Here is a 14,505-nt window from a genome sequence, read left to right as displayed (position 1 = left end):
ACCCGAATGATGTAGAGCAGTTCACCTGCTTGGGGAGTATTACGGGCATAGATGTAGAAACAGATAATGATATCAGTGCAAGGATAGGGAAAGCAACATATGGAGAGAGACTAAAGAGCCTAGGACTCTTCAGCTTAGAAGAGAGGGGGGCTATGATAGTGGTATGTAAAATCATGAGTGGCGTGGAGAAAGTGAACAAGGAAAACTTATTTACTTGTTCCCCTAACATCAGAACTAGAGGACACCAAATGAAATTAATGGTCAACAAGTTTAAAAACAAATAAAAAGAAGTTCTTCTTCACACAGCACAGAGTCAGTCTGTGAAACTCCTCGCCAGAGGAAGCTGTGAAGGGTAAGACTATAAGAGAGTTTGAAAAAGAGCTAGATAAATTCAGGGAGGTTTGGGCCATTAATGGCCATTAGCCAGGCTGGGTAAGGAATGGTGTCCCGAGCCTCTGGTCATCAGAGGCTGGAGATGGATGGCAGGAGAGAGATCGCTTGATCGATACCTGTTCAGTCCACTCCCTCTGGGGCACCTGGAATTGGCCACTGTTGGCAGACAGGATACTGGACTGGATGGACCTTTGGTCTGACCCAGTATGGCCATTCTTATGTTCTTAACAGCTGTATGCAAGACTCTCCATCCCATATGGAGTTTCACAAATAACATTTGCAAAGATGAAACACAAATGTGAGGAGTGTGCTCTTGTATGGATGCGAGAACAGGTGTACTAAAAAATCTTCAAGTCACAAGCTACAGACATTTGTAAACAGATGCCTGAGGTACATCCTTTGCATCAAACGGCAAGACTTTGTAACAAATGAGGAGCTTTGGAACAGAGCAGGACAAGAACCAATTGACACTGAAATCAAGAGAAGAAAGTGGGGATGGCTAGGCCATGGTCTCAGAAAACCATCATCCAGCATGGTCCATAAAACTCTCATGTGGAACCCACAAGGAAAACACAAAAGAAGAAGACCTCAGACAACATGGAGAAGGTCTACTGAGATTGAAGGACAACAACTGGGGTACTCCTGCAGCCAGTCAGAAGTTTTGTCCCAAGACAGAGTGAAGTGGAGGAGACTTGTAGATGACTTATGCTTCATGCAGAGTACAAGGGATAAGTAGCAGTAGTAAAGGACAAAGAAGGAACAGGCTGAAGCCCCAGGTGTAACCACCTGCTCCTAAAAGAGCTGGGAAAAAAATGTTTGGTCCACCAAAGTCAAAGTCCATCCTGAAGGTAGCTGGAGACATGGGCAGGGGCACTTCCTGGTGAGCAAGGCAGGAGCTGTTAAAATGCACAAGAACACATACATTGCCAGATGGGCTCAGACAGAAGGTCCAGGGTGCTGTCCATGCCAGGGGCCTGTTCTGGACCCTGCAGAAATAGATGTGGGACCCTGCCACCCAGTAGGCAGCTGTAAATGCCATAAAATCCCAGAGTTGTCAACAGCCTTAGACATGCCTAGCAGTTCATATCACAGCCCACCAGCATTTGTGCATACACAACTGTCCTTGCACAACAAAGAGTGTGTGAGCAAATCCCTGCTTTGCACATGGCCCTAGCTAACTGGGCAGAGGTGTCCACAGCCTGGGGGTTGCACCGCTGTGCAGCGCTGGGCCTGCAGAGCAGTGCGCAGCAGGCCACAGGGTATCAAAAGCTAGCGTACAGCCTGTACTTTGCTGTGTATGATGGGGGGAGGAGCACCAAGCCAATCAGGCGCCTATGCCACAGCTCCCAGCCCGCCTCGCCCTAGGGCACAACGCCAGCATGTGGCTGAAACACATCTCCGGGGGATGTTGGCGTCTAACTGCTGCTGCAAATTAATCCGGTTTTGCCGCCTCCAGTTCTGCTCCCATTTTCCAGTCTTTCTGGCAACGGCTTTTCTTGTTCTTCCACTTTGGGGCATTGTCCTCACCAAGCTGAGGGCCTCTTCCCTCAGCTCCCTCCCTAGATCTGGCCCCTCTCTGGCTCCAGCTCTTCTTTCCTGCTCCAAGCCCCTCTTGCAGGTGTATCAGTCTCACCCAGGTTCCACCCTTTACTCCTCTTGTCCGTGGAGATAGTGGGGCCCCAAACTCCTTCCCTCCCCCCCGTTTTGCCCCTTTCTGGGGTGTCTGGCTTCACCCCTTCTCTCCTGCAGGGCCAACTGTCTCTTTCCCTCTCCCTTCTCCTGTTCTCCTCTCTTGCCTCCCTCTCCCACAGAGACTCTGCCTCATCCCACGCCCTCAGGAGGGAGCAGGGGGTTGCAGCCTCAGGCCCTCCCTTTCCAAGGGCCAGGAGTTGGGCTGCTGCTCCTTGAGGGGCTGCACGCTATTGGGGTTGAGGGATTTTCCATGGGCCGGGGAACAGCCCCAGGTTGGGTCTCCTGCGTAAGCCCTGTGCAGATGTGGCAGGGCTGGCTCACCTCGCCTGCTGGACAATGTCAGCACCTCAGGCAACCAGGCCCATCAGGCCCTGACTGCCTCACAAAGTCCCCCTCACCTGCACAGAGGCTGCCTCTATCCCCTACGGCGTGAGAGCAGGGGGCATTTGGCTGAACCTTCAGGGCCACGGGGCTGGTGTTTCCGTCCCTGCCACCCACTGGCGTGAGGACTTGGCTCAGGTCTGGCAGCACCTGGCCCTCTGGCCTGAGCCCTCACCTGAGCGGACTCACCATCCCCCCTGGGGAAGCTGCCCATGGCCATGCCCGTGTTCAGCATTAACCCTCGGTAGCAGTGGGACAGGCCAGCACCCTGCATCAGAGCCAAAGTCACAGCAGCAGCTGAAAAGCGATTCATTCCCCCGCAAGGCAGTTCCCAGCAGGCAGGACCCCCCTGCGCACTCAACTGTCCTGCCTGCCCCCCACTGCATGCAGGCTCTGTGCGCTGCCCCTCACACCCACCCCGGCTGGACTCAAGTAGCAGATTCCGCCAGGGCTGCGGAGAGAGGGGCTGGGAGCTCCGCCTGAGGCGCCGGGAGCTCTTCTTGAGGCGCCCTGCGCTGAATGCAGTGTGGTGACGAGGCCGCATCTCTGCCCAGAGCTGTCAGACAACTGCGTGGCTGAGTCACCCCTCACTGAGGAACAGCAGGGAGCCCCTGCCCTGCCTGTGGCAAATGCTTCGGGCTTGGCCCTGACCTGTCTTCCGGCTCCTTGCTGCGCCGAGAAGGGTGCAGTGCATTATCTTCGGGGCTGGGGGCGCACCCCTGAGCTGGGGAAAGCAAACAGTGGCTCTGAGCCGACTCATGAACTACAGCTGCCCTATTCTTGTGATACTGATCCAGGTCACTCGCTCTGTGGCTGGACAGGAGCAACGTGGTGAGTCAGAGCCAGGGCTTGCATGAGCACCCACCAGCCCTGAGTCCCAGTCCCACAGACCAACTGTAAAAGGAAGGCAGGGACTGAATGTGCATCTCTGCTCTCTCTGTGTGGTGCTTATCACTTGGGTAGTGGGGCAGCTCCCCCGCACTGTATTTACCTGGGCAATGGCCCTGGAGTGCTATTATCCCCATTGCGCACAGGGCAAACTGAGGCACTGACAGGGCTTATCATTCGCTTGCGGGCGCACAGACCCGATTGAAACCAGTTCTCTAACAGCCAAGGCACTCACCCCCTGCCATATTCCCTCTCCCTAGGGCAGTTTCTGGTTTTGGCTTCATGTAGCCAGTCATGTTGCACCAGGGGCTGCATCAACACATTGGTTTAAGCTTTGTTGTGTCCACCTGAGGTTCTGCTCTCGCCCGAGGCTGGGGGGGAAGCTGCCTCCTTTGGGTGTAGCGCAAGATGGCAGCTGACTCCGTCATCAAACCTTTGGCTCCCCAGCTCAGTTCCTCTCTATGCTGGCATGCAGCCTTGCCTCTGAGCCCCAGAATAGCTGTGCTTTGCCGGCAGGTGGCATATGGGCACAGACAGGTGCACGCAGCTTTTGGAACAGACAGCCCAGGGAACTGGGCAGTTAATGAGAGCTGCCAGCTCTAGGCTCTTGCAAAGATGAGAGCACCCAGAGGTGCCAGCCGAGTGGGTGACAAGAGGACACAGGCAGCCTGCCACGCAAACCACTGAGCCTGAAGCAAACCAAGCTCAGACATCACTCACCCTCCAAATCTCCAGGGCGCCATCAGGGCAGTACTCCTCGGTGTGTATGAGCGGCAACAGGAGGGGAACAATAGTTGCCTTCTGCTTTCAGAGCACACTGCCGTCTCTGACCTCGTCCTGCAGCAGCTGCACATCAGCTCATGACTGACATGAGCGCTTGCCGCATGGCCCCTGGGAAGTGGAAACTAAGCCCAGTGTTTCACACCACTTGCCTTTGCCCCTGGAACGCAAAGCCCTGCGAGAGCGGGTGCAGAGTGCTCCTGGATGGAGCAAGTGGCCAACACTTTGGGAATTTGTTTCGCATCATTCCAAGAAAACATCTTTAATTTCTGCCTCCCTTGGAATTAGCAGCTGCTGAGGGCGCCAACACAGATACTCACAAAGACAGGTTGAGAGCACCATCTAGTGCCAGCGGCCTAGAATTTGTGGTTGCCTATAACGCACAGCAAAACCCAACGAGGCAGCCCTGCTCCTCACCCTCCCTTGCCTCTTTTTAATGGGGTGGTCTGGGTGAGAGCTGAGTGAATTGTAAACATCTCTGCTTGTTAACACTGCCATTCATAAAAAACCTCTAATTCTGGTCATGCTGAGGATGGGCTCATGCTGCTCATTGCCTGCGAGCATCAGGATGAACACAGGCAGATATTCATAATCACTTGTATTACACAAGTGACCGTCTGAGAGCAGGACCCTACTGTGCCACATGCTGCTGCAGAGACACGGAGACGCAGACGGTCTCTGCCCCCAGTGGTACAACCTAGACAGATGGGATTTAAGATTTGAGACCCTAAGCTCTTCAGGACAGGACCTGTCTGCTATTGTTTGCACAGCACCTAGCACAGTGGGGTCCATGCCCATGTTTAGGGCTCCTAGGCGCTACCATATCACATGTTGCATTGTGGGGAGGAACAGTAAGAGCGACGCACTGAAACGAGAATATCCACTTGACTGTAGCACTCCAGCTGATTGCCTGAGCAAGGTGGGACTGCTGCAAGGCCCCTAATGTGGGCTAAAGCTATAACTCTCCAACGGGTGCGTGTACCATGGTGGTACGGAGAGGCCTTCTGGGGGTACCTCGCCTCCACGAGAGACTTGCCAAGTTTTGCAACAGGCTACGTAAGTAGCACTAGCAAAGCCAGTACAAATGGCAGTTTCACCCAATGACTTGTTCCTACTGCTCTGCGCCCTATGCCCTGAAAGGTAAATACTGTATTTATAGCCCAGTCGAGGACTTAACCGTGAGACTGGCAGCAACTGTTCAGCCCTAACTTGGGGAACACTTTTGCATTTTATGTCTGACAGTGTAAGTAAGCTGGATTTAAGTGAGGCGAAGCAGGGGGATGCCAGGCAAACCAGACCCCTGAAGGGGCAGAGCAGGCTGGAAAGGCTGAGAACCAGTAGGCCAGGTGTGGCCATGGCCCCACCCCACAGCGGCATGAGCCAACCGGGTGGACGTGCTGTGTCTGGAGTACCAGCCCCAGCTCCCTGCAGCGGAGTGGGGGATCCCCTGAGCATCACAGGCCCAATCAAGGCAAACCAGAGCTACATCTGGCCCTGCCAGCTGGGGAAAGAAGTGGCTCTGTGCGCTGCAGGCAAGGTGTCCCTGCAAGCACCACCCCTGCTGCTCCCATTGGCTGAGAATTACGGCCCAGGGGAGTGACATGGGGCAGCACCCACAAGGAGCGCTTCCCTGCAGCCACAGCATGGTACAAAGACACCTGCAGCCCCTGCCCTCCCAGGATCTGCACCAGGTGGGCACCTTCATCCCCTGCCCCCTCCCCGTCACACCAGGGCCCTGCAGGAGCTGCCAGAGCCTGAGAAGCCATGGCCTCCGGAGGCCTGGGAATGTCCAGCCCTGGGCCCCATCAGCAGGGCCATGTCATAAGGAACAGCTGCAGCTCTTAGCAGTTCCTCGGGTGACTGTAATGCCTAGAACCAAAACAAGGTGAATGGGGAGAGTTGGTCGTGGGGCAGCAGCCGGTACAAGCCCATGGGCTCCAGCCTATCTCAGCGCTGCTATCCTCTGAATCCACTGAGGAGCTCGTGGGCTAGGTCCTGTTGCCCTTGTCCTGTCACAGCCACCAGGGCACCGCACAACTGGTCCTTCATGGGTGATGTTTCACCTGTTTTGCACTAGTGTAAATGATGATACAAGCTGCCCGGGAATCAGGCCCAGAATATTTGAGGAAACAAAACAGGCTGTTGTGCAGACCAGGAGGAGAACACAGCCCCTGCTGCAGACACGATTTGTTGGGGTGAAGTGTGACACCCTTACACAGAAGGCTCCCCTTCAGCAATCCCCACAAATCAAACCCTAAGTCACTATCTCTCTCTGCCTCACTCCTACCTTAACTCCCAAATCTGCCTTCCCTAGGCTCAGCCTGCCACGCCCCTCTCCGCTTCACATCAATCTGACACTCTTACATCGCACCTTTCACCTCTTCATCTCAAAGACCTTCACAAAACAGGGCAGGGGCCACAGCCTCATTCTACCAATGAGGAAACTGAGGCAGGGGAAGGGGCGAACCCAAGGTCACCCAGCAGGACTGTGGCAGAACCAGGAATGGAACCCAGGTTTTCTTACCAAGTGCTTTATCCATTAGGCCACACTGTGCCTTGTCCCCTTTACTGGCACCACACAGAAGCAGCACTACTTCTCTCAGAGCACTGGACAAAGGAGAGCCTCCATCTTCCCTTTCTTCTGGTGGGGAAGCTAAGCAGGTTGCACTCCACACCTCACAGCCTCACAGTGAAGCTGGCAGCAAGCTGAGCCTCTTGAATCCCAGTGACTGGGGCTGGCCTGCATGGACCACTTCACAGAATCCTAGAGCTGGAAGGGACCTCAGGAGGTCATCTAGTCCAGTCCCCTGCTTTAAGCAGGACCAACCCCCCACTAAGTCATCCCAGCCAGGACCTTCTCAAGCCAGGACTTAAACCTCTAGGGATGCAGCTCTCTAGGCAATGCATTCCAGTGCTTCACCACCCTCTTGGTGGTGTAGTTTTTCCTAATATCCAACCTACATTTCCCCCTCTGTAACTTCAGACCATTGTTTCTTGTTCTGCTATCTGACACCACTGAGAACAATTTCTCTCCATCCTCTTTAGAGCTCCCCTTCAGGAAGTTGAAGGCTGCTGTCAAATCACCCCTCAGTCTTCTCTTCTGTAAACTAAACAAGCCCAAATCCCTCAGCCTCTCCTCATAGGGCATGTGCTCCAGCCCCTTAATCATATTTGTTGCCCTCTGCTGAACCTGCTCCAGCACATCCACGTCCTTTTTATACTGGGGGGCCCAAAACTGGACACAATATTCCAGATGTGGCCTCACCAGTGCTGAACAGAGGGGAACAACCACTTCTCTAGATCTGCTCGCAATGCTCCTCCTAATGCACCCTAGTATGCCGTTAGCCTTCTTGGCTACATGGGCACACTGTTTACTCATATCCAGCCTTTCATCCACTATGACCCCTAGGTCCCTTTCCTCTGTACTGCTGCAGAGCCAGTCAGTCCCCAGCCTATAACAATGCTTGGGGTTCTTCCTTCCCTAGTGCAGGACTCTCCACTTCTCCTTATTGAACCGCATCAGATTTCTTTTGGCCCAATCCTCCAATTTATCCAAATCACTCTGGATCCTATCTTTACCTTCCAACGTTATCAACCTCACCCCCCTAGCTTAGTGTCATCAGCAAACTTGCTGAGGGTACAATCCAGTCCCTCATCCAGGTCATTAAATGTTGAACACCACCAGCCCCAGAACTGAGCCTTGCGGCACTCCACTTGAAAGTGACCACCATCCAGATATTGAGCCACTGACCACTACCTGTTGGGCCCGACGGTCAAGCCAGCTTTCTATTTATCTTATAGTCCAAGGATCCAATCCAAATTTCCTTAAACTTATGGGCAAGAATGTTGTGGGAGACTGTATCAAAAGCTTTGCTGAGGTCAAGGTATATCACATCCACTGACTTCCCCATGTCCAAAGAGCCTGTTACCTCGTCATAGAAGCTAATCAGATTGGTCAGGCAGGACTTGCCCCTGGTGAATCCATGTCGGCTACTTTTGATCACTTTCCCCTCTTCTTTACTTAGACTTAGTGTGTGGGCACATTGGGCAACAAGTGCTTTCCAGAGATTCTGGTCTGATGCCACTGTTTCCGCTTCTTCCCACATTATGCTAATGTTCTCAAAATCTTCTTTAACCGTGCTTCGCCCCCAGGTCTCCCCATCCCATGAGTGCCCTGGACAGCAGGTGATTGGCTCTTCGGGGTGGGGGTGGGGGGTGAGCTTGCTCCTGCTCTCTGCCTCCCTCCCACCTGTCTAACAGCACTGAAAGATCTCAGGACCAAAGAGGAAAAAATGGTCACGCCTCCTTTTGTCTGTGTGACACCATCAGCTGCTATGTATACCCCACCACCTGGGGACCACCTGGGGACCATGTTTGGACAGTCTGCTGGGCACCACCAGTGCCCTATACATCATATGTTGTCAGACAGAGGGATTTGCAACAACCACCACCACCTCCCGCCGTCTTCTTTTGGCAGCAAAATCTCTCTTTTTACAATTGCTGTTCTTACAAAACAAAGCAAACAAGTGAAGACGCTCCACAGCCAAAAGGGAAACCTCTCCTCACAGGACACAGGCAGCAAAATTTAGGCCCCAGGCCGGCAATTAGGCTGTGGCAGAGCCTTGCACCTATGTGGATTCCCTCTGGAGCATTGAGCTTGTGCACAGATCCAGTTACAGGATCAGGGCCTTCAGGTATTGGGCGTGCCCCTTTGCCCTCATATAACGGGGGCAGGTGAACTACTTAAGGGGTAACACAAAAGGCAGAGATCACACTGGGTCAAGGAGATATCATGCTGACACCTCGATCATAAACATCGCTCTTGCTCTCCAAGGCAATTGCACCAGAGAATTCCCCAGGGGGGTGTCCAGGCACGGTGCACCGACTGCTGATGGGAGGGACCTGTGTGGAGAAAGGCTGATCCAACTGGATGGTGGAAGTCAGGTATAATTTGTGAAAGGTTCTGGTTATGTTTCCAAGGCTGCAACTGGCTGTTACTCTTTCTGAGCCACATGCTTGGAGACTCCCAATGGTGAGAAGGTTTGCTCTCTTGACACCTGGGCTGTGGCCACACTCAGCCAAAACTTCCTATGAATTGATAGGAATAAGATGATTTCAATGTTGGTGGGGTCCTTTCAAAAAGCCAAGCCACGTGGAAGCGAAATGCAGCAATTTCAAAGTGCCACGGCTGGCGGCATGCTAATAAGGCACTGAATATGCATGTCAGCACCTCATTAGTATTCTTCGATCTGGCCACTAGCATGGCCATTTCGAACCTTTTGGTAAGTGTAGACGTAGCCCTGGAGTGTGAAGCTGGGCTATTCCCTTGGCGACATGGGCTAGCTAATACTCAGTGGAGGCTAACTGCTACTGAATTCTGGACATTTATTTAAATCTCCGCAGGCCCATAGACAGGTTCATGCAAAATGCACTGTACACGAATTATATAAAATGCTCCTTGGGGAACATGAGTCAAACAGAGACTGCATTGTACAAGCACCTCCTCAAAAACAAAAATTCCCAAAGGTGATTCAACTGCCTCCCTGCGGAAGAGCGCATAGAGGTCACACAAACACCAGACAAACCTGGAGATCTACAATAGTAAAACAAACCCAAAAAACAGGCAATAAACCCAACAACATTTCCTCAGATGCTTCTGACTTCGGATGCAAGCTATATGCTTTCCCTGCTTGGCACTCCTCCCCTTTTAAAACAACAGAGAAAGGAAGACATAATTCCAAGATACTGGTCTTGGTGCAGAAACATGTGTCTGGGGACCATCCACAGCAAGGTTTTTCCCCACCATGAGAACCAAATCCAGTTCTAAATACAAGGAAAGGGGCAGTGACAATCCTTTGGCAACAGGGTTCCTGCCTTGAGGAGTAAGAGTTTCCCAGCATGTCTGGAACATGGCTGTCTGAGTGTCCTTTTCATCTGAAATCTCGGTCAGGGAGTAGGATGGGGGCCACCAAGGTCCAGAGGTAGAGGAGAAGACCAGCCCAGCTGGAAGAGATCTTCACCCACACTGCAGTCCAAGGACTTGTCATTTTCTCGAAACTTTCATCAGGCCTGAAACACCAAAACACAAGCACCTCGTAGTACAGTGAAATTAGGTCATTGCAACTCATCAGGTTGGCTACAGCCAGCTGGTACCTCCTGCCCATGCCAACCTCTGTAGCTGGGAGGGAAACAAGGACTTGGAGCTCTGTACCCTAGACACGGGCCCAGCTAGGGGAGACCACGCCAGAACTCATACCCTGGGGGAAAGCTGGAATTCATTCTGACGCACCTAATGGCAACACAGACTGCCAGCGAAGGGCTGATGCCGAAGTCCCTGCATGGTGCTGCCAGAGCAGAGCCACAAGAAGGGGCTGAGTGACTGGTGCTCTACAAATAGAAAGTGGGGGAGGGGCAGGCCAGCAGACAGCAATGGGCACATCTCTGCAGCCCAGGTAAAGGGAGCAGGGAAAAGTCTCCCAGGTGACTCAGAGCATCGTGACCTCCTGCACAGCCCCCATCAGCCTCAGCCAGGCAATTATCTCCCAGAAGTTATGCTCCATTGCAAGCACCCTGCTGGCAAATCGGGCAGAGTTCACCTGAGGACATCTCCACGGAGACCCAGCCTGCATGGATGCTGCTGCGGCTCTGCGCTGGTTACCAAGGCAACCCCGCTACCACGGCAGCGAAGCAGAGGGGGAGGGTGGAGGAGCCTGCCACATGCCACATGCCTCCTGCCAGTCCAGCTGCTTCACTCAGAACCACCACGTTCACAGGCTTGTTGATTAGCTGGGAAAGCTGTCAGTCACACAAAGCCACAGCCCCAGTCCACATCTGCCTCTCCCTGGGCCTGAGCCACATAGGCCAGATGAGGGTTGCTGCAGGGATAGGATGGGGAAGGGCCAGGAGCCTTGGGCCATATTATCAGCCATATGACACTATGGCCAGCCAGGGTAGAGGTCCAGCACAGGGCCTATGCATGAATGTAAGTCCTGCTGGAACCTCACAGGACTCAGCCTGGCAAGAATTCCACCTTCAGTGCTGGCCTGCCAAGGTTAAATAGATGGGAGGTTTGTCCCTGTGCTTCTCAGGATCTCCTATATGGACTCGGGGGCATGTTTACGACAGGGACTGTGTCCCAGGGAGCCCTCCCTGCCACCTAAATCAAAGCCATTTAACTCAGGCGACTCAGTGGCATCATCACTATTCTTCTGATGGGGAAACTGAGGCACTGATCAATTAAGAATTTTTCTTGTGATACTGATCCAGGAACAGAACCAAGTTGTCCTAATTTCCAGCCCAGCCCCTCAGCCATTAACCCATCAGTCCCAGAACACAAGGAGATTAAACTGCTTCAGAGATAACTCCATTGCCTGAAACCCAGCCTAACCTTTGCTGTGAGCAGGGGTCCGATACTTCCTCAGCCACGTCCAAAGGGGAAGAACAGCCACACCACAGGTTGGGGACAAAGAGACTTTGCTGAATGCTTCCTCCTGCCCCAAGTCACCATGGTAATGCCCCCACACAGCCAGACGCTGCTGAGCACTATACTGGATGCCAAGCAAGCCTATGTCCCGGGTTCATATCCCATACCCGCATTGCCCTCCTGTTCCACCCAGCCAGGGCCCACCAGCCCCTGGCCAGAAGCACCGGGCCTTGGCTCTCACAGCAGGACCCCAGAGTGGCCACGGCAGCCAGCCCAGCAGCGCCTGTGGAGCGCCTACCTGTACCAGTTTGTGAGCGTCATCATGATGTAAAGGGAGGCCAGGAAGAGGCAGATGTGGAAGAAGGTGTAGTTGTAGGTCACACCCTCCTGCTCATTGTCATAGGCCCGGTGCACCCCATCTTCCGAGCCTGGATCCCCACCACTGAGCATGGCTGGGTTTTCCTCAGTCAGCATCATCTTGTTCACTTGGCTATGGTCTGAGGAGCGGATGCTGGGAGAGAGACATCAGGGAGAAGGTGAGTCCAGTGCAGAGAGGCTCAGCAGCTCTCTGCTCAGGCTGCTTTGGGTGCTGTGTGAGCACGGTCCAGCTCCCTGCACTGTGCTAATGTGGCGCACTCATCACAAGGGGCCTTGAGGCAAACGCTGCTGCAGGCCAGGCTCTGCCCTCCGGGGTTGTCTCTCTCTAGCCCCAGCTGCACAACCTCCGGAGGAAAGCTCAGCGTATCCCCATGTGGCAGGACGCTGCCCTGGAGCTGCGTTAACACCTCACGCTGGCTTCCGGAGTGCCGGGGGCAGAGGGCGCTGGGCACCACTGGGGAGGAGGAAGAGCGGCCCCGGGGTTCCCAAACAGGGGCAGACACACCCTCCGAACAGCACGGGTGGGAGAGCCGTGGCAGCCTCAGCCCTACCTGATGAAGAGTGTGCACAGGAGGAAGATGACCAGTCCCACGATGCTTGGGGCATCCCACCACTGAGTGACCAGCCCGTCAGCCGCCAGGCTGCTGGTGCTGTTCCTCACCAGGAGAGTGGGGTTACAGTACCTGTCTGGAAAGGAAACCAAAAGCCAGCACCAGCAGCAAGAACATTAGTCTTTCTGGACGGGGCTGTGCTGCCGCCCGGCTGTTTCCACCCCCGCTGCCCTGCACGGCTCTGTAGCTCTGGCGGGTGGTGTTGCGCTGGCAGCCAGCAGAATCACAAGGCTCCACTCCTCCTCCCACCCGCCCAGCCAACCCTGCCCTGAAGGGGAATGCCCCACAGCCTGGACTTTCCTCCTCCCCTCCGGGCTACTGCAGTGGGAGCAGCAGTCCTCATGCCGCTGACTTTCCACACACCCAGGCACACACGTGCCCTGGACTGGCCAGGTGCTGGACTGGCGCATGCCCTGCTCTGGGCTGAGCCTGGGCAAACTGCACTGCACCCAGCCAGCACGGCCTACAGCTGCAGCCACCCGCTGCAGGGCCAGAAGGGTCAGCGCTGAGGGTGGCAGCAGCTCGTAGGACTCCCTGGCTCCTGCAACTGGTAACAAATGCCAGCATGCGGAGCTGGGAGCAAAGAAGCCCATGGGCCAGTCATAGGCCACAGCCATCGGGGGAGGGCATCAGGGGCAAAGACCTGGTTGCGGGAGGGAGATGTTGGGAGGGAGGCGGCCCTGCAACAGGCTGCACTGGCCCTTCTGGATGGGTGTGGGCTGCCCTGGGGATGCCCCAAGGTCGCCTGTGCCCCCTGCTGACCAGCAGCCCACCCGAGTGCTATCCCGGCTGGCGCGCCAAGCTCCATGGGCAGAGCCCCCGAGCCTGCAGCAGGGTTTGATTGGCTGAAGCCCTCGCGCGCCAACGTCACTCACTTGGTACGTTGGCCAGGGATGACCAGGTGATGAACATTGTGTAGAGGGTGATGATGGAGGCCTGCAGCAGGCCCGAGTGAGGCTGTGCGTCCTGCAAGGGTGACGAGAGGGTCGTTCAGACTCAGCACCAGCCCCACACAACCCCGACCCAACCCAGAGCAGCAGACCCGTCAACAGGGCTAAGCACAGGCGCAGCCAGGCCAGGGCAGCCCATGGCAACACCAGCCTGCGGACCTGCAGGGGAAGAACACGCCTTCCCCGTGACTGCCGCTGTGCATGCCAGACACAGCTAGGGCCAGCTGACCCCTGCCCCACAGACCCCTCCCCTGCCGCTGACTGCAAGCCCAGTAAGTCCAACAGCACCAGCTGCTTCAGCAAGAGGAAGGAACTCTGCTAAGCAGTTCTAGGAGATCTCTTCCTGACCCCAGCAGTCAGCCTGTGCCATGCAAAGTTTACACCCGTGGTGTAACACCACCCAGAGATGCACCCTCCATCGAGGGAGCCCTGCCAAGTGCTTGGCCTCCGAGAGGGTTTCTGGCAGCAAAGCCCACCGGTTAGTGGTATGCTAGATTGGCAGAAGCTGACGACAATCCCACGAGCCTGGGCCCAGCCTGAGACACCGCAAGCCTGGGGGTCTCATCGCAGAGCAGCTGGAGGGACCCAGCATCACAAGGTGACCTCAGGTCAGCAATCAGAGCATCTGCCTGTACCCACCTCCCCACGCTGGCTGCCAGGAGCAGCAGCAGAGGCTCCCTTCTGCCCGCACTCCTGGTGGCTAGAGGGAAGGAGAGGACCCCAGCTGGACCCCGTATTACAGGCCCAGTCCCTCTGCCCTCCTATGCAGAGCTCTACCCGACAGACTCAGGCAGAGAGTAAGGAGCCAACCCACCCTGCCGGAGCACCTGGGAGCTCTAACAGACCACATGCAGCGTGGGAGCCATGGTCCAAGGCTCCTTGGGCAGGCCACTGCCGCCCTCTGAACTCCGCTTCCACGAGTCCATCCCTTCAACCAGTCCAGCAGAGATGGGCCCTGCCCCGCTAAGGAGTCCAGCCCCAGCCAACAGCCAGCCCGGCAGGGGGAGGA

General features: G+C 55.1%; 2 protein-coding genes across 3 annotated transcripts in view; both read right to left on the bottom strand.

Moving 5' to 3' along the window:
- The window catches only part of LOC142001278 (uncharacterized), a 199,421-nt gene extending 195,250 nt beyond the window's left edge, over nt 1–4,171 (bottom strand). Inside the window, exon 1 of the mRNA XM_074976342.1 lies at nt 4,075–4,171. Within this exon, the coding sequence (XP_074832443.1) occupies nt 4,075–4,097 (23 nt within the window). The 5' untranslated portion in view covers nt 4,098–4,171. The remainder of the gene's footprint in view (nt 1–4,074) is intronic.
- A 5,331-nt stretch (nt 4,172–9,502) lies between these two features.
- Nucleotides 9,503–14,505, bottom strand: part of SERINC2 (serine incorporator 2) — a 30,553-nt gene continuing 25,550 nt past the window's right edge. For both annotated transcript variants that reach the window (XM_074976414.1, XM_074976413.1), the window contains exons 7-10: nt 13,422–13,512; nt 12,487–12,622; nt 11,856–12,068; nt 9,503–10,203 (exon numbers count right to left, since the gene is read on the bottom strand). In XM_074976414.1, the coding sequence (XP_074832515.1) occupies nt 10,065–10,203; nt 11,856–12,068; nt 12,487–12,622; nt 13,422–13,512 (579 nt within the window). In that variant the 3' untranslated portion in view covers nt 9,503–10,064. The remainder of the gene's footprint in view (nt 10,204–11,855; nt 12,069–12,486; nt 12,623–13,421; nt 13,513–14,505) is intronic.

Source organism: Carettochelys insculpta, chromosome 24 (assembly GCF_033958435.1).
Source record: "Carettochelys insculpta isolate YL-2023 chromosome 24, ASM3395843v1, whole genome shotgun sequence".
Taxonomy (NCBI): Eukaryota; Metazoa; Chordata; order Testudines; family Carettochelyidae; genus Carettochelys; species Carettochelys insculpta.
Note: the sequence above shows the minus strand (reverse complement) of the source record. Positions and strands in the feature narration are given on the sequence as shown.